General features: G+C 32.2%; 1 protein-coding gene across 1 annotated transcript in view; it reads left to right on the top strand.

The window, feature by feature from the left end:
- Nucleotides 1–16,779, top strand: part of LOC110026624 (putative ubiquitin-conjugating enzyme E2 38) — a 59,824-nt gene extending 43,045 nt beyond the window's left edge. Inside the window, exons 6-8 of the mRNA XM_020727629.1 lie at nucleotides 2,684–2,823; nucleotides 2,915–3,226; nucleotides 16,144–16,779. Coding sequence (XP_020583288.1) covers nucleotides 2,684–2,823; nucleotides 2,915–3,226; nucleotides 16,144–16,452 — 761 coding nt within the window. The 3' untranslated portion in view covers nucleotides 16,453–16,779. The remainder of the gene's footprint in view (nucleotides 1–2,683; nucleotides 2,824–2,914; nucleotides 3,227–16,143) is intronic.
- Nucleotides 16,780–19,366: the final 2,587 nt, after the last annotated feature.

The following is a 19,366-nucleotide window of genomic DNA, read 5'->3' as shown; positions in this document are numbered from 1 at the left end:
GGATGTTAATAGTAGAATTCAAGTTGGTTGGTTGAAGTGGAGGAATGCTTCGGGCCTTTTGTGTGATAGAAAAGTACCGCTTAGACTGAAAGGAAAATTTTATAAGATGGTGGTGAGACCTGCAATGCTCTATGGCGCTGAATGTTGGCCTTTAAAAGAGAAGCATAATAATAAGTTAAGTGTTGCAGATATGAGAATGATTAGGTGGATGAGTGGTGTTACACTTAGAGACAAAATGCGAAATGAATATACCGTGATAGGGTTGGTGTAGCTCCTGTGACAGACAAAATTAGAGAAAGTTGTCTTTAGATGGTTTGGTCACATTAAACGTCGACCATCTGATGATCCGATTAGGAGAGTAGATGTTTTAGATTCGACTTGTGTTAAGAAAGACAGAGGTAGACCTAGGAAGACTTGGGCTTATTGTAAAAATGATCTTAATTTACTAGAACTAAATGAAAATATGACACTAAATTGGACGAAATGGAGAAAAAGGAGGATTCATGTAGCCGAAAAGGATTCATGTAGCCGAACCCACGTAGTGGGATTAAGGCTTTGTTGTTATTGTTGTTGCCGTATTATAAATTCTAGTAGTTATATTAAATTTGTATTAGTAACAGAACTTTATAACCTATTAATGAATATTAAAGTATATATTTCTGTTGTATTTAAAAGCTTATATAAAATCATTTAAATTTATAGATAATGCATAAATATTGAAGATAATTACTGTAAAATTTATAGTGAAAACATCATAATATTAAGATGTTTAATGTTTACACGTAATCAACATAAATCTTCATAGATTTTTACTCTAATTAGTCGGGATATTTTAATCAATTTTTTTACTATAAGTGATTAATTTTAATTTTTGCAAAACAATATAGTAAGCATATAATTATCAAATTTAATAAATTTGTGGAGATTATAAAATAAACTAATAAATCAAAATCTATATTGTATTTATGCATTTTGTTCTTATTAAAATTTTCAAGATATGTAACTAACTTATCAAGATTTGATGAAAATGATTGAAGATATTTTTAAATTTAATAGTTTGTGCCCCATCTAAAATAATTTTCTGGCTCCGCCCCTGCCCACCATCCCTTTCAAATGCGAAAACCTATGTTAAATCAAGTTCCATCTACCAATAATGCCAAAATTCTGTCCTATCATGCCTTTCATCATAGAATGTAGAAACTTTGGGACCTAGCCATGTGTACTATGCGTCGGTCACTAACACCCAAACATACCTTGGCCCTAATACCCCTTGCTATGGATTGTGAACTGAGGAAGAACTAAGGTTGATCTTGATATGCTAGTAATCAAACCTATTTTAAAATTTATCCCAGAAAGCTGGGTGGCTGTCATATCATGCCAAGTATATTGTTTCAATTAATCCATATGAAATTGAAACTAAAAATTACTCATAACTTAGAAAGAATCAATGGAAAAACACAAGAAATCAATGTGATAAGGATATTGCTAGATCGCATCTATGGCTTCATAATTGAATGTAGGCTTGAAATTAGGATATATTTGGCATTCTCATTGGATGGAGTTAGTAACCATTCTGTCATTCCAATACAGATTTGGTTTTTGATAGACATACTTCTAGATTACATTAATAATTATAACAGATGTGGATGAGAAAGTACAGAAGACCTTTGTACAGTGATATCTATGGAAGCTATAATTTGGAACAATGACTGCAGGGGTGCGTTGATGTGGATCTATGTTGTTGGGTTTTTTTGGTTTTTCTTCGGTTAGAAAGAAACACACGTTAGTGTACAAAAATACACAGCAATGCATTTAAAATGCATCTAGTAATCTATTAACACAAAAAAACTCAGACTAGAAACTCAGTTCAGATCCTAAGTATTAGCCATTGCATTGCTACCTCACTACATGCTCACTAATAATAGAGAAAAATAACTAATGGATTAAAAATCAGAAGTTACATCTATACTAATTTTTTTGCTTCCTTTTGTTGCATAATTTGTACTCCATAGCAATATTTGTTCTTTTTTCCAAATCTTAAGTTTTACTTATATTGAGTTTTCTATGTTGTTTCTTCAAACAGCATTTGTTTAAGCAAGATAATTAAGAAGTGCGTACTTAATTTTCTGGGCTACTTTTTAGCTGCAGGGATTAATATGTACTGTATTTGTTTTTCTAAATTGCTAGTAATTTGAAGACCTGTACCAAAAAAAACCTGTGATCTATTAAATTTATTTGGAGGCTGCGGAGAAGTCTGTGCTATAGTGACACCAAAAAGGAGAGCATGCCCATTCATTTCTTGTCTTTCACATAAGGAAATACGTTGAAATGTTTAGGATTGTTTTGAAAATTAAACTGCAGTGGTTTGTCCCAAGTGCTTTACCATGTTTTGTAGGAAGCTCATAACAGGGATGATATAATTTACTTATTTTTATGTATCAGTACATTCTTTCATTCGGGTTGAAATATTGCGACAGGCATTTTTCAGCATTTGTAACTTTTACTTCAGATGCTGTTTACCTTGCCTTGAGGTTCAGGCAGTTGGAATCATACATTAGTTTTCTTGTTTGGTGTGCTGTCTTCTAGTCTACAGAACTTTGCTTTTGACGTTCCATATAAGCTGCTTGTTTTCATCTTGAAAGTTTTTATTTTCATGGACTAACTTAACCCCCAATCCTTACAGAGACAATATATGTTAGAATTTACGAAGATCGTATGGACCTTCTTCGTGCTGTCATCATTGGACCGGCTGGAACTCCTTATCATGATGGTCTCTTCTTCTTTGACGTATACTTTCCCCCAGCCTATCCCATGGTACCCCCGGTATGGTGTTATAATTGCATCTAACTGTACTTTCAGCATTCAAGACAAGGGTTCGGTGATGATAAAACATATTTTCTTAAACACCATGCAGATGGTCCATTATCATTCCGGAGGACTTCGTCTGAATCCAAACTTGTATGCATGTGGAAAAGTTTGCCTTAGCCTTCTTAATACATGGTCTGGCCATGGATGCGAGAAATGGAACCCAACAAACTCGACAATGCTGCAGGTTTTAGTCTCCATCCAAGCCTTGGTTTTGAATGCCAAGCCCTACTTTAATGAGCCAGGCTATGCAAATTCAGCTAATACACCTCATGGGGAAACTAGATCACTGGCTTATAATGAGGATGTATTTATCTTATCCTGCAAGACAATGCTATATTCCCTACGTAGGCCACCCACGGTGAGAATATCTTTGACTATTTCTTCTATATGGTAGAAACTTGGAAGCATAATTTTTCTAGTATACTCTAATTTCAAAATTTCAGAACGTTAAATTCTGTTATCTGCTATCTGATATGATAAAGTCTGCACAAAATACTGCTCAGACAAGTTGTTGCTCTCTATCTATGCAGACTGCTAATGCTCGAAAAAAGTAATGAAAAAAGGAATCTGTCCTTTTAACGTAACTTTCAGGAAATCTAGTCAAACAATTTTTTTACCTAGTCAAATAACGTTACCTTGCTGTTATAGTATTTTGTTGGTTATGAATTTTTTCTTTTTATTGGTATTGTTTCCATCTATTACTTAGATTACTGGAAATCTGAGGATGTATTTTTTCATGTTTAAATTGTTTAGCATGCCTATGAATAATTACACATTGTTTCTAAGAAATCATATAGTTGACCTAATTAATGATATCTAAACGAGGTCTCATTGCCGGATTAGTGGGCCATAGTTAATGATCAACATTAGGACGCTTTGCTGTTAATTATAGTGAATAAATTTGAAAATATGAAGTTTTCACAGTTATATAGTTATGTTAACATGAAGTGTGGACAGACTTCTACGAGGAAAAACTAATAAATGTAATGTGTTGGACATTTTGGGCATCCTAGGAGTTTGTTTTGAGCTAACCATTTGGCTTGTTTCAATTTTTAGTGTTTCTAAAATATTTTTGGATTCTTACTGAACTTTTCTTTGACATTGGGTGGACATGCCTAGGAAAAAACATATGCTGCTTGAACCCTGACTAAATCGACCTTTTTATGATTACTCACTCTGAATCTTGCATCTTTTACTTTTTAAAATTGTTATCATTCCACTAGTTCCTAATTTGTGTTTGAGAATGCTAAAGATTATATATTTATATGCTCTTTATTTTTTAGTTATTTGTTTGTAAATTATTGTGCATCATTTGTCTTTTGCATGTTTTTATATTTTAAATTCTATCATATCATCAAGCTACTTTTGTCACGAGTCCTCTATTTTCCATGTCTATGTTTTATGGGGTTCCAAAACTATTGGATTGCTTCTTACTATTGTATCTAGTTCCTTCTTTAGATTGCATGGGCATTACCATGCATGTGTTAGCACGCCTTGTTAGTTGATGGGTATATTGTAAGACATTTTCCCAACTATTTACAACCTTTTTAAAAATGATGTTTATAAGAATGTATCGTGTTTGTGTGCATGTGTATGGTCTAGTTGCGTGAATTGGAAAGAATTGATCTCATAGATTGTGGTTAGAAATAACATGTTTCTTGGAATTAGTAGCTCATCTTCTTCATCAACATTAGCCTTTTTCTAACAGTTTGGGGGTTGCTATTTGATTCTTCATTTTCTATTCATTCTATTGAGTGTTGTTTGAGGTTTTAATCCTTTTCTCCTGAATTGAGCAAATTTCATCCATAATACTTCTAGATCATTCCATTTTCCTTGTTATAGGACAAATTATATGTTTACTATGATGATGGATGAGAGGGTTGATCCATCCTACCAAAGGCTAAGTTTTTAGATAATTACGTGAAAAATCAATTTAAATTTTAATAAATGGGAAAAATTAAATTTAAAGATAATTTCTTAGAAGATTGAATTAAGTACATTTGAAAGCATAAAATTTTAAAGTATCCAGAAGTCTGAGCTAGAAACATCTTGCAATGAAAGATGAAATGTTTTTCAAACAGAGATGTTATTCTTAAACCGGTCGCTTTGACACCAATATAGATGAAATCCTAGAATGAAAGCGGTTAAAAGAATAAAAGAAGCTGTAAATAAATATGATGATAAAATATCTAGAAGATTGTTGTTATGAGCAGTCATACGTTTAATAATAACCTTCTGATCCTTGGAAGTCCTCCAACTGTAAGCTACAACTTTATTGAAAAAGTTGTTAACTATATGAAAAAGTACACAAGTCAAAACAAGTAGAGAAACTCAAACTTTCATTTCATGACTTGTGGCACAAAGGTTCTCATTTATGTAGTCTAAAAATAAACTACCGACCATCATTATTCAAAGCTGTACACAAAAATAAAGACGGTGGAGAAGTTAAAAATGGTGGTAGACAAGCATAAATGATTGTGGAGCCTTCATACAAAACTACTAGTTATCATCATTCAAAGCATTATGGATTGTTTAAAGCTACTAAATCAACTTATGACTATATAGTTTCAAAACAAAAATGACTATTGACCTGAAATGACTGGAAAACTCTTAAAGATTGAAATATAAAAGGGAAATCATAATACCATACCAGGCGTAAAAAACTTTTCAAGCATAAACTCATGGTATATAAATACTAGATTTTGACATTACGACGATATTGGAGACAACTTTGATCATGATGCTCTATATAAATGGTCTGTCCTCTTGACTTTGAAGTATTTGACTGCGATGAATGAAGGTGACATTGATACAAAAGTTTCTAGATGGTGTGGGTCGAATATTTATAGGAGAAATGGTGGGGTAAATGATAATGATAGCTAAAAATTGGGCGCAGCTAGTAGCTGACTAGAAGCAAAAAACAAGTAAACAATAAAGGTGGAGGTATGGATGGGTATTCAGACGCCTGAGAGAGTTCGCCACCTAAATCTAATTAGGTACAAGCATATCGTCCGAGAGAGACACGTCATACACTTCTCCAACAAAGAAAAACCAAAGAAAGTAATCTCTAATGCATAAGCCAAAAATAAAAAAGTTTATATATATATATGGGGGAGCAACTCGTGGCTCCTTACGTGTTAATTTCAAAATATGCGATTACAAAGATTTTTGAGAAAACCAGGATCCCCTCTATAAAATAAAAACAAAGCATCCTAGGAGTTCTGTTTTTCTCAGTACAACTCTACCCAAAAAGGATAAAAAGGGTATCCAAAAGGAGATATGCCCAAAAAATACATGTATCAAACCAAAATGTATACCCAAATAAATGACGTATACCCAAAATGAACATGTATAAGAAAAAAATCAAAGTAAGAAAACTTGTAAGGCGAAGAGCAACTTTATGAGGGCAGGAACCCGACGAAGCAACCTCCAAAAACCTGCATCTCTGAAGGGTTGAAACATGAAGGCATTGGTTAGTGTAAATGAAAATAAAAATCATTGTGGTCCAAGTTCCTTCAAAAATCTAAACAGCAAAAACAGACAACCCGAGGCAAGATAAACACCCCGCAAAACTACCACCAAAATCCAGCAAATCGAGCCAGTACAACCCACCCAAAAAATAATAGTGGCAAAAAATATTGGAGTATTGGAGTCGTGGGCCTCCAAAATAAAGGATACTGTCCTTTATATATATATATATATATATATCTTCAAATAAATGACCTAAATAATATCCTAATAAGGCAAATAGGAGTCCAAGGGGTGGTCAACCTAGACCACCTCACAAGTTTAATCAGTTCACTCAATCGAACTGGAACTCCCAGTTACGGGAGTTTTACCTATCTTGCATCCTGCCCAGTGCAGATGCTTGTGTCATTCTCCTCTAGTGAGAGGAGTATTGAGATATCCTAAACTTATTGGCTTACTTTTGAGACTTGATATTCCGCTTGGTAATTTTCTTTCTCATATGATCGTGAAGGGCCTGAATCTCTCTAACTTTAGTCTCGACATTAGTGCCAAGCTTGATAAGGGGTAGTATTAGCGTTTGCTTCAATAGCATTGGAGGATTTCACATATATACAATCTCAAAGGGCTTGTGACTTGTGGAGTGATTGATGGAATAAGTATAATCAAACTCGATCTGGGAAAGGACCAAGTCTCATTGTTTGATATTTTTTCCCACAAAGCACTAGAGTAGATCATGTAAACTCCAATTCATCACATTTGTTTGTCTATCTATTGGATATGCGTTGTTGAACAACGGTGAGGCTTTTTACCTAACTTATTTCATTAGTCCTCCAAATCTAATTGAAAAATTTTTGCTGCTTTATTTGAAGTGATGGTCCTGGTCACACTCTAAAAGCTGATCATCTCCCTGAAATACTTGAAAAAAATTTGCGTACGTCAAGGGGTACGCAGAGATGTGTACATAATAGGGTACACGGGCGTTATATGAGAGTTACATGGGAGTTACAAGCGTGTTCTAACTTCTTTGTAACTTTCGTGTAACTCAGTTGTAACCCGCGCTTTTATTTTATCCATTATTTTATCCATTGGGTTACACGGGAGTTACACGGGAGGTACAACGGGTTATAACCCTCTTGTAATCCCCGTATAAACCCCGTGTACCCTATTATGTACACATCTCTGCGTATCCCTTGACGTACGCAAATTTTTTCTGAAATTCTTGTTTGTGATATATAAGCATCCATTATCTTATAACAAGGTGCAAAATGTGACATCTTGAAGAAGTGGTCCACTACTATCATAATTGCATTTTTACTGTTGGATCTGTGGGAGACCCACAAATAAGTCGATGCTCACAGCTCACCCGAGATAATTTATAAATTGTAAGCGACTTATAGAGACATGTATTCTACCTCTGCGTCTTAGTTAGATGACACATTCTGCAATGTCTGACCTGTCTCTCCATGTCTCGTACCAATCTAGTTGTCACTAAGGTAAAGGATGACACATTATGCTGACTTGAAGGTGGGGCCCACAAGCATAAGAGGTGGACCCAAGATGGGGCTACAATTACAGGTGGTGGACCTAAGGTGGGGCTCAAAAGCACCAGGGCCCTTATTAGAGAACAATCCAGGAGATCTACTTTAAATTTAGGTGGACCCATTATTAGGAGCCAAATGAAGAGAATCTAAAGCTTGAAAACTTTCATATCGTTTCATATGTATTAATGTTGTATTGTATTTATTTTACGCATTTTGTTTAAGCTATATAATGTACATGTGTATAGATGAGTTTGTTTGGACGCAAGTGTGATGGGTTGACTTGTAAGCTAACCATAGGTAGCCAAACCATTATGACCGACCATAGCTGGCGAAGAGGTGGGTGAGTTGATATAATAAGGTAGTGGAGAGAATGGGTGAGTGGGAGAAGTGAGTAGTTACCAAAATAATGGGAATAGTTGGGAGTTTAAAGGGTGGACAGGCCTTTTTGTGTGGGTTTGTGCTTTAAATTCTTTTTAAAGGTGTTATGTGGAATGAATTAGATATTATGTTATGAAAAATAATTTAAAAAATTTAAGAGAGACTCAAATAATGGATGGGCTTGGTTGTTTTTTCAAATGGAATTGGTTAGTGCACATTACCCACCACTAGACTTTGGTGAGCTGGGTAATTCATCTTAATTTTTTGGTTTGATGTTTTTTGTGATTTCTTTTGGTGAAGCGTTTATGTGTTGACATGTTTTGATGGAATATTTTGAATCCTTTTGTTCATTTTTTTCATTTTTATCATACCAAAATGCTTTATTAATCCCCTTTATAAAGGTTGGCTAGAATTTTGCCTAATCCTACCTACTTAGGATTTTGGCTCTATTTGGGTTACAAAATATTCGGAATTGATCTACATTTCTTTTAGATTAATTTTCATATAAATTGTACTTTTTTATTTATGTTTGTATTTAGCCCATTAATTTAAAAATCAAACTATAATTTATTTTCTATGTAATTTCTTGTTTATATTTTTTCACTTTTAATTTAAAAAAAAAATGATAAAAATAAAATAAAGATCATAATACTCTTTAGAAATTAACTTTGGTATATTTATAATTTGACCTAGTTGACATTTCTCACATAGTTACCTTACTAGTTTTTTTTCCAAACTCTTCATTTACATTAAATCATTCATATACATAATTTTAAACATTCTCTTTGAGTTTTATGAATAAATTTCCCCGTCACGAAAAGTTTGATATAAGAGCAAGGTCAGACTTGGGAGATGGGCAACATTTGGACATTGACAATCCCATTTATGATGGAGGAGGGGCGGTTTGAATTGGTGTTTTGTACTTAGGGGCAAGTCAACTCTAGTATAGTATTCCTAAAAAAATTGGTTTTATTTTAATTCCTTGCATTAAAATTAATTTCTCATTGATTAGACTTGGTTTATTGTATTTTATTAGCAATGTTTGGTTCTTTGTCCTCCTACTAATTAGTTAGCACCACTAAAATGGTCTCCACCTTTCCTTTGAATGAACTTACCATTAATTCCATTTAAATTGAGTGAATTTCTGACAAATGTGAATTAAGCGTTTGTAATTCTTAATTCCAAATCCTAGAGTCCTGCATACCTATATAATCTTAACTATAATTCCTAAGTTTTATTATTTATCTAATTATATGTATTTTGGTATAAGCTATTTATTTATCAGTTTTGTTATTATTAAAGCTCTAATTACATTTGCATCATCTCCTTTTCAAAAACTAAACTATTTTTTTTTTCATTTGTGTGTGCATAAGTAGGGTGTTCTTCATTACAAATACAATGCCACCAAAATTAACTAATTTGCATCAAATTGAGAACTAGGCTAAAAGGCTAGAAGAGATGTCACCTGTAAATGAGGACAGTTTCACTAGGATGCAAGAAATGATCTTTAATCTAAAAAAGTCCTAACTAATAGCCCTAGATTTCAAGACCAAGATACAACTCTACTAAATGCATTTGTTATGAATTATAAGTGTTTTTTTTAAATAAATTTCGATTTTTATATTATTGTAACAAATTTTTAGAAGTTATTAAACATTTTAATTTGTCTGTTCACCCTTGAAGATTTTTTTTAAGTTTTATACGTGTTCCATATTTCTTTTCTATTCTATCTTAAGTCTAAAGTTATCTATTAAATACTCATTTTCTATGATTGTTAATGAATATATCAATATATTTTTAGTTTTATATAAATTATGAGCTATTTGATTAACAAAGCATTGCTTTACTTTCCACTTTCTGTTTTGAAGAAAAGATTCTTGTGCATCACATTACGCATTGTGACTTGAAAACACTGATGCACATTATTTCATGGGATGTTGTAGTATGTAAAAGAGTAACAATAAATAAATGTTAAACATTGAAATAAAATGTGAACATATCAAGGTTTGGTCATCAATTGGCTTATCCATTTTCTGAATCTTCATGATTTTATTCATTATTTTCTCTTGCATTGTTGCATTGTGGAGAAATCGCTCTCATTCACAAATAATTGAGAAACTCTACAACAACTCTACTAAGAAACGAAAAGCAAGTTAATCCTACCACAATCTATTAGATAATCAACGACTTTTGAAGTTACTTTTGAGATACATGGTCTCTTTTAAGAGCAACAAACAAGACTCCTAAAAATCAAGTATACAAATGATCAAATTTTCTTGCTATAAATCTCTCTCTTGAATTTTCTAGTTAAGAGTCACTTCTTACTGGTCCTGTTCAAAATTTAGAGGATATAAATAGAGAATGACATTTTTCATTATATTTTGCAATTAATATTTGATTGCACATTAAACAATGTTACTGGGTGAACACATTAAATAATCAATATCATACAATATAATCAATTCAAATTTAATCATTACTAATTATCAAATATCATTATGTTTTTAATTGAATTTAAATTAGGAAACAAATTTTGCATAGTACGAATAGTTTACTTTTTTTAAAATAGTAATTAATGCAAATTGAATTTATTGATTTATTTTAAGTATTAAGGCATATTGTGCGGTATAATGTATATCATATAGTATGATTAATTTGAAAATTTGAAATGTGATTATGCAAATTAATACTATTTATTTATTTGAATATTAGGACTTTAACATAATTAGTTCAAGTTTTAAAATATTATAATTAATGCAAAATTACCCTATTGATTCGATTTAATATTAAAATATATCATACAATATTATACTCAACAGTTTTTATTAATTTCATAATTCTTAACTAATCAATCATTTAATTAACTTCATTTGAAATCAAACATAATCGTATGATCATTCTTTAGGCAACATGATTAGTTTTGAATTTCTCTATTTTGCTTAATATTTGGTTTAAGTAATTTTGAGTTTTAAATTTTTGCTTTCCTAACTATTAAAAATACAATAACAATGTAATAGATGATTCAGAAATAATTGAAGTAGTTTTGCATTTTAAAGCTTGTTCTAGAATTCTGTCGTGCTAACTTTGGCTAATCAAGTTATTGGCCTCTCTTGTGCCATGAATGTTATTTAGAACGTTTTTTAATCTTGATTTTTAACTTTAAGTTTGACTTAAATTAATTTAGCTCACACCTTCACTTAACTTAATCAATATTATTAGTTTATACTTTATACCAATTTATATTTGGGATTGTTTAAACGTTAATTATAAACATAAACGCATGGGGTTACAATATTTCTCTTTTAGATGATAGTAAATATATTCTAGTTATATAGATAAGGTTTTGAACTTTATGGTCAGTCTAACTTCCCCTAAATTTATGCATTTATGTATTGATAATAACTTTAAAATTTATAATTAATTACAAAACTATTTAAATAATACATGTGAGCTATATGTGATGGACAAATACGTGAATGACCAATTTTTAAGATGATGTAATAGATTAGTGATTTCTACACACTACAATAAGAAATTAGATACTACTTTAGTATTAAATTTAAAAACAATTTACAGTGCCAATTTGATTTAATATCAAATATGAAAATAAAGTTATGAGTAATGCAAACAACAATTACTCTTTCTAGTACGCATTGAGATAAATAAAAACACAAGACAGTCTCGTCCCATAAAAAAAGAGGGTTCTTAACTAAGTTCTAAAAGAAATAAAATTACAAGACTCGAGCACCATGTGCTCCTTGATTTAGATCATAAGCGAAAAACAACAATAACAACAACAATAAGCTTTTATCCTACTAAGTAGTGTCGGCTACATAAATCTTTTTTCTTCATTGCGTCCCATTGAGTGTCATATTTTCTTTTAATTCTATTAGATTAAAATCATTTTTTTTATACAAAAATGCCTAGTCTTTTTAGGTCTACCTCTTCCTTTTTTAACATAGTCGAATCTAAAACATTTACTCTCCTAACCGGATCTCCAGATGGTTAATGTTTAATGTGATGAAACCATCTAAGGCGACTCTCTCTAATCTTGTCTGCCACTGGAGCTACACCAACCCTATCATTGATATATTCACTTCGCATTTTGTCTCTAAGTTTCAACCCACTGATCCGCCTAAGCATTCTCTTTTCAACAACACTTTAACTTTGTTTTATGCTTTTCTTTTAAAGGCCAACATTTTGTGCCATAGAGTATTTCAGTTCTAACACCATCTTATCCTTTCAGTCTAAGCGGTACTTTTCTATCGCACAATAGGCTCAAAGCATTCCTCCACTTAAACCAACCAACATGAATTCCACTAATAACATCCTCATCTATATCACCATCACTTTGAACAATAGACTGGAGATATCTAAATGTTCACACCTTTTAATGATTTGATCACCCATCTTTACAATTTTGCTACTAGAGCTACTATTGCTAAAATTACATTCCACGTATTCAGTTTTAGACCTACTCAAAGAAAGGCCTTTAGAGTCCATCTATAATTCAAGTTCTTTCTGAATTCTTTCTCTAGTCTTATCCACAAGAAGGATATCACTAGTGAAAAGCATACGCTAAGACACATCCTTATGTAAAGGTCCAGTAAGAGCATCCATAACTAAAGCAAAAAGATATCGGCTTAAAGCCGATCCTTGATGTAATCCAACTGAAATAGGAAAATCCTCCTTTTGTTCGAACATAATTAACAATTCTAGTATTAATATCCTTACTGACTTGAATATAAGTCATATCAACACCTTTCTTTTCTAGAACTCTCCAAAGGACTTCTCTTAGAACCTTATCATAAACTTTTTTTCTAAATCAGTAAAAATCATATGTAGATTCTCCTTATTGTCTTTGTACTTTCCTTATTTTCTCTCCACTAATCCATCAAATCTTTCAATAGATGTATAGCTTCCATAGTAGACCTGTTTGGTATAAATTCAAACTGATTATGAGAAATTTTTGTATCATGTCTTTACTTATGTTCAGTTACTCTCTCCCATTATTTTTAAAGTATGACACATCAACTTAATTCCTCTATAATTTGCACACTTTTGTGCATCCCCTTTATTCTTAAAAATGGGGATAAAAAACTAGTCCTCTACCCCTCAAATATCTTCTTAGTTTTTAAAATAATATTAATGAGTTTAGTAAGCCAAGAGACTCCTAAACATTTTCACACTTCAATTGAGATATCATCAGGACCTACTGATTTTCCATACTTAGTTTTCTTTAAAGCCTCAACTTTTTCTTAACTAATGTGACGGTAAAAATAAAACATATTATTATTATTTTTAGATTTGGAAAGGTGTTAGTTGAGATGGGGAGATGATAACTTTACAAGATCAATGCTTCAAAAGAAATTAAAAAAAAAAAAATTATAATCCCCTAATATTTTCACAACTGATGGCTATGTAGTCATCACACTTGTATGAGGGCAGATCATAAAATCTGATAATATATAGTACAACCTCGTACAATATGATCATACAAAATCAGAATTCCAAGGCTCTGATTGAAACAGGCTTAAATTTTTTCTCCTCTTAATTTTGATGGCCTCTATAGTCATGCCAATTAATAGTTTTTCCCATCCCATCATTTTTTACTTATTCTTTTTTAAAAATAAGCATATAATAATAAAATTAAAGGATAAAGTTTAAGTATTTATGTCAATTATTTCCAAATGGGTTCTTAAGGTACAAAAAATTGACAAATCAAATTTGTTCTTTTCATCAATTTTACGTTTTGCAATGCAGAGCCTCAACGGCCAATAAGTTTAAATGATGCGTTATCTTTAGAACACCAAATGCCTTAGGTTAAGTGTTTCTATGATATCATATGTGAATCCTTTGTATCAGCATCAAATCTTACATATTAACATACACGAAATATAATATTATACCACTCATTATATGGTATGATTTGAATATGTTCAAATCATATATTGGGATAATTGTATCAACTAATTTAATACTTTTATTTTTGTCTAGTTGTGTGTATTCACACTCTTACATTGTTTTCATTTTTTTTTAATGAACTCTTTTGAGCATTTAAATTGACCCAAAAACTTGCAACTTTTCTCTGTTTTATTTGGAATCTTAAAACAGATTAATTTTCCTATTATATTCACTTCAAACTACTCATAATTTGGGAGAATCCCGGTCATATGATATCGCTAGTAGCTCCAAATACAATATTATAAATATATATTTCTATAATTAACGTAGTTGAATATAAATTTTTGATAAATAGTGTAGCTTGTATAGTTCTTTTACAAAATTCATCATCTAAATAAATGTCCTCAACCAATTCTACTAAGCTCTATCTGCTTATTTCTACCGGTATAAAAGCTTTCGTGACTTTGAATATATGAGTAGAAGGTATAGAATTATTAAATTGGTGGTTGTTAATATATATATATATAATTCAGAAGTGCACACTTCACATTTTATGGAAAAAACATGAAGTATTTAATGATTGTAAATGTTCCTGGTAATCTAATGGCTATAAGCCCAGCAACTGGGGCAAAGGTTTTCAAAATCAATTACTCCAATCAAACTGAAATCCTTAACAATCAAGTTGGTTGTCTTGCTTTCCATTGTACCAGAATTACTAAATTTATTCTGAACGGCCATTTATTCTATGGCATGGATCTATGGGTTGAGTTATCAATTCTCAAATTTCTAACCAGCGGAATTCTTCTTGTATAGTTAAATATTTGAACACATTAGCAAGTGCTTCGTCTATGTTAGTTGGCTTAGCTGAAGATATGAATAATGCCTTGTTCAATTCATTTCTAGTTGCAATCCTAGTTTTCTCCAACAGAGAAATCTCCTAGAATCTATTAAGTTCAATCTATTGACTTTACCTTTTAGTAATCTTGAGTCATTGAATTGCGTTTAAAAGGTTAGGTTAGTAAATTTTTTTATGACTTGAATAATACAATAAATTAAAAATTGATTAAGATTATCATTAAATATTATTTAGTTTTAGTATTTTCTTAAAATTACTTGAAGCCTTCCAAAATCTAATTTCAAAGTATTTTTTACGTAAGCTAAGGAAAAAATAATTAAAAATAAAAAGTGTTGCGTATGAAATAAGCTTAGAATATAATATTTAGAGATGTGCATGATACAAAAATTAAAATTATATGGTAACTTGATTGAATGGGTGTGATTTATCTCTTTTTAATTTTTTTTAATTTAATTTATGGTGAGTGAATAATCACAAATTTTAATTTTTAAGTAAAGGAATGCATCGAGCCTAATGTGTGATAGAAAAGTAATCCTTAAACTAAAAGGAAAAGTTTATAAGATAGCGGTGAGATCTGCAATATTTTATGGCGCATAATTTGGCCTGTAAAAGAGAAGCATTAATTAAGTTTTACTAAGATGAGAATGCATCAGTGGAGAGTGGCTTTACACTTAGAGACAAACTGTGAAACGAATATATCTGTGAAAGAGATGGAGTAGCTCCAGCGTTCGACAAAATTAGCGAGAGTCAGCTTTAGATCAATCTTAAAGATAAAGAAGTTAACCTCTACTAACCTGTGTTGTTGAGCGCAGAATTTATCTTTTGCACCTTTATATTTTAAATTAATAAACACTTTTTATTAAAAAAAATGAAAATATTTATATTTCGAGAGAAGCTTATTTGAAAAGGAGTTAATATATTATTTCAAAGATTTGGGGTGGGGATTTTCTCTCCTGATGTTTTAATATGTATTTTTATTTCTTCAAAGTTATTTAGATGATTTCTCTTTGACATGACAATGCTATCATTTGGCTAATTAGTAGGCTGGTTCCTCTTTGGAATTCTTAGAGAATATGATTCAAATTTTCAATTTTGAACTTGTTTATTGGGTGCCATTTTTCTTTTCAGCATTTTGAAGATTTTGTTGCTGGACATTTTCGCAACCATGGCCGGAACATCCTTGTGGCATGCAGAGCATACACTCAAGGTGCTCAAGTCGGGTGTGTTGTGGGAAACGGGGTGCAAGATGTTGATCAGGGTGATAAGAGCAGTTCCTCAACATTCCAGAATAATCTGAGCACTCTCTTTGAACAACTACTGATGGAGTTTACTGTTAAGGGAGCAGATTGTGATATGTTTCTTGCTCAAAAGGTCAAGGATGGGACTGCTGCTGCCAAAGCTGCAGCAGGTCCATCTGGTAAAGGGCAGCATCACTGAAGCCACAGCTGCAATTGTGAATAAAACTTAATAGCAGAGAAAATTAGTTTTTGCAGTGCAGGCTTGCCTTTAGCCGTTGCAGTCATTTAAATTGCTAATCTTATGCATTTTCATTTTCTGTAAATAGGATCTGTAAATATCAGCATGCAGGGGTTGTCCATAGGTGTCGTAGAGTGGTGTTTATGGCCTTGCTCTGTCAAAACGCCTTCAGCAATTCAAGCAGTGTTGCAAGGGGATATATTATTTAACTTTTAAGCAATTTATGTGACGTTGACATGAACAAATAAACTTATCTATTGCAAAGCTTTTCTGTTGCGGTTAAGGTTTCAAAGGTAAAATTTCTCATGCACAGTGCAGTCGGAGAAATTATTCCGTACGGACACCGCATGCAGAGATGCATGCGATGTCCGATCTCCACCGTAGATCACCGCAATCAAAATTTTATTTTAAGAAAAAAAAGTTGAAAGCGTGGTCCACCAAAATACATCTTTGCTGTGATCAACGGTGTAGATCGGACATCACATGCATCTTTGCATGCGGTGTCTGCATGGAATAATTTTTCTTGCAGCCCATATCGTTTTTACATTGAGTGCTAGTTTTTATTACTCAGTATCTGATAAGGCTGCAGGTAATTGTGTGGGGAGAGTAAGCTCCGAGTACTCTTTTTTTTCTTTCAAATTTACAACTTTGCTTCTTCTCTTTTTAACTTTTCTTGAACTCTGTTGGGCTGTATTAATAAATTGGTGCATTTACACATGTTGAATCCAAAAATATCCTGTGGAGTACGCCCAAGATATAGAGCGTTAGATGGACAAGAGGGACACAGGATCGGGAGTGCACAATAACACCATTTCTGAGAGTAAACTTATTAGTTTTTTATCAAAGAAATGACCCATTATTTATATGTTCTAGAGGTATCTAAGAAATAAACCCGGAATCAGTTGACGGAGCTGGCTACAAATGATTGTCTCTCGGATCAGGTGTCTTCTGTTCTTTCATTCGGTTGACCAATAGTTCTGAACAAGGAGATAATGCTTGTCGTCTCCATTTTTTGATTATCCCATTGCAGTCTTTTGGTGTCCATTAAACCAGATATGTTGAATACTTTTGTGATTTGTGTTGTCATATTTTGTATGTGTATATTTAGTTCCCTGATTTTTTTGATTTTTTAAAAGCGCAGTTGCAATAGGAATAAGAGAATTAAATGTAAAAAAAATTAACTTATTTATTGCGTAATAAATTTTTTCTAATAGTTGAATTTCATGCATATATGTGCCCACATTCTTATAAATAGGGCGTAATTATTATTTTTTCATCGCACTTTTTAAATTTTCTGCCCTTTATTTGATTTTTGACATAATAAAGTAATGGAGAGCGGTAAGAAATCTATGAATGAGACAGCAATGCTGAAGGCATTTGGGCTTTCGACTGAAAAACTCCACGCTCCCACAGGGGAGAAAAGAAACCCAAGGGTTGTCAGTCGGTGATAAAGAAGCAGTTTGTGGATGAGGGTCGACCGATGGTGGGAAATAGGTCAGAGGGAGGATGGCCAGTCGGATCAAACAGGCCAGGAAAAGTGAGTCTACTGTAGGGAGCAAAATTGGTTAAGCATGTGGTACAAAATAAATAAAAGGTGGAGGAGGCGGTCGAGTTGTGTGACTCAATGCCACTCCATTGTGAGATGGGTAGCAAGGTTGACATGCACACCACAGGTGTCATGATTCTAGCTCTAGATCCAATTTATCATAGGTCAGCTCAAAAACTGGTCTAGGAGATTGTAGAGACTTAGGCCCAGCCTCGAGATAGGGCAGCTACCTTTCTTTTGATCGGCGAGGCAACCAAGCGGTTGTTCAACCGCTTGCTGGTGGAGTCTTCAATCACCTGAGATAAAGCATGGTACACAAAAATTAGGCTTTGCGTCGGACACAAGTCCACACAAATTTGCGTTCACTAGTGCTGGGGAAAGTGCAACGTTAGCAATCCATTGAGTAATTTGCCGATGAAAAGTTACGACGGATTTTTTCGATGCTAAGGTCGACAAAAAAATAAAACGCAATTGTGGACACTAAGCCAATTAGATATGCCCATTCTAACGTAAAACATTTTTTAATGCAAATCCGACACAAATCTCCTTTTGCATCAGAAATAAACTTGGTTTGGCCAATTTCCTGTAGTGTATGATTTTGTTTAAAAAAATAAAGTTAAGCCAATTATAACCAAACAATATTTTCAATTATTCACCATACAAATAAGTTATTCTTTTCATAAACCAAATGCCTCAACCAATGAACTTATTTTACTTGATTGAATGATAATCTTAACCAAAAAAAGTTGTAAATGTTATCATAATTATTACTAATTTTTGAATTAAAAATTATCTTTGTTTTGCTACATTTTAATCTTAAAGGCTTCATAAGAATTAGTTTTGATTATTTTGAAAAAGATTGTGGATGCCAAAATCAAGAATTTTTTGACTCCCAATTTTGCATCTCTATCTTTGCATGTTGCTCCATAAAAATGACAAGAAATCGATGGTTGCAATGCATCACCTTTTCTTGTCATTCATTCAATCTTTTGTAGTTGTAGAGCTTGAAGATGTTATTAATGGATAAATTGAACATTTTTAGTTATCTTCATTGCTATCATAGTGAGTGATTTCTAGAATAGGCAAACGACAATGACTATTGAAAGATCATGACTAACACTTGATAAAGCTTCTCTAATACGGGAATACAAAAATATTACCAGAAGGGCAGGTGATTGGTGATATGATTTAATGTAGGAGGCAATGAGTTTTTCTCTATGTTAAGTAAAAATATTAGGAGTAATAATTATGATCATGTGTATTTAATTTTTAATAATTAAAATACTCTAGAGAGTATTTAATTAATTTAAATTTAAATATAAATCATTT

Source organism: Phalaenopsis equestris, unplaced genomic scaffold, assembly GCF_001263595.1.
Source record: "Phalaenopsis equestris unplaced genomic scaffold, ASM126359v1 Scaffold000387, whole genome shotgun sequence".
NCBI classification, from domain to species: domain Eukaryota; kingdom Viridiplantae; phylum Streptophyta; class Magnoliopsida; order Asparagales; family Orchidaceae; genus Phalaenopsis; species Phalaenopsis equestris.
The sequence above is the reverse complement of the archived record's forward strand: the minus strand, read 5'-3'. Positions and strand labels throughout refer to the sequence as shown.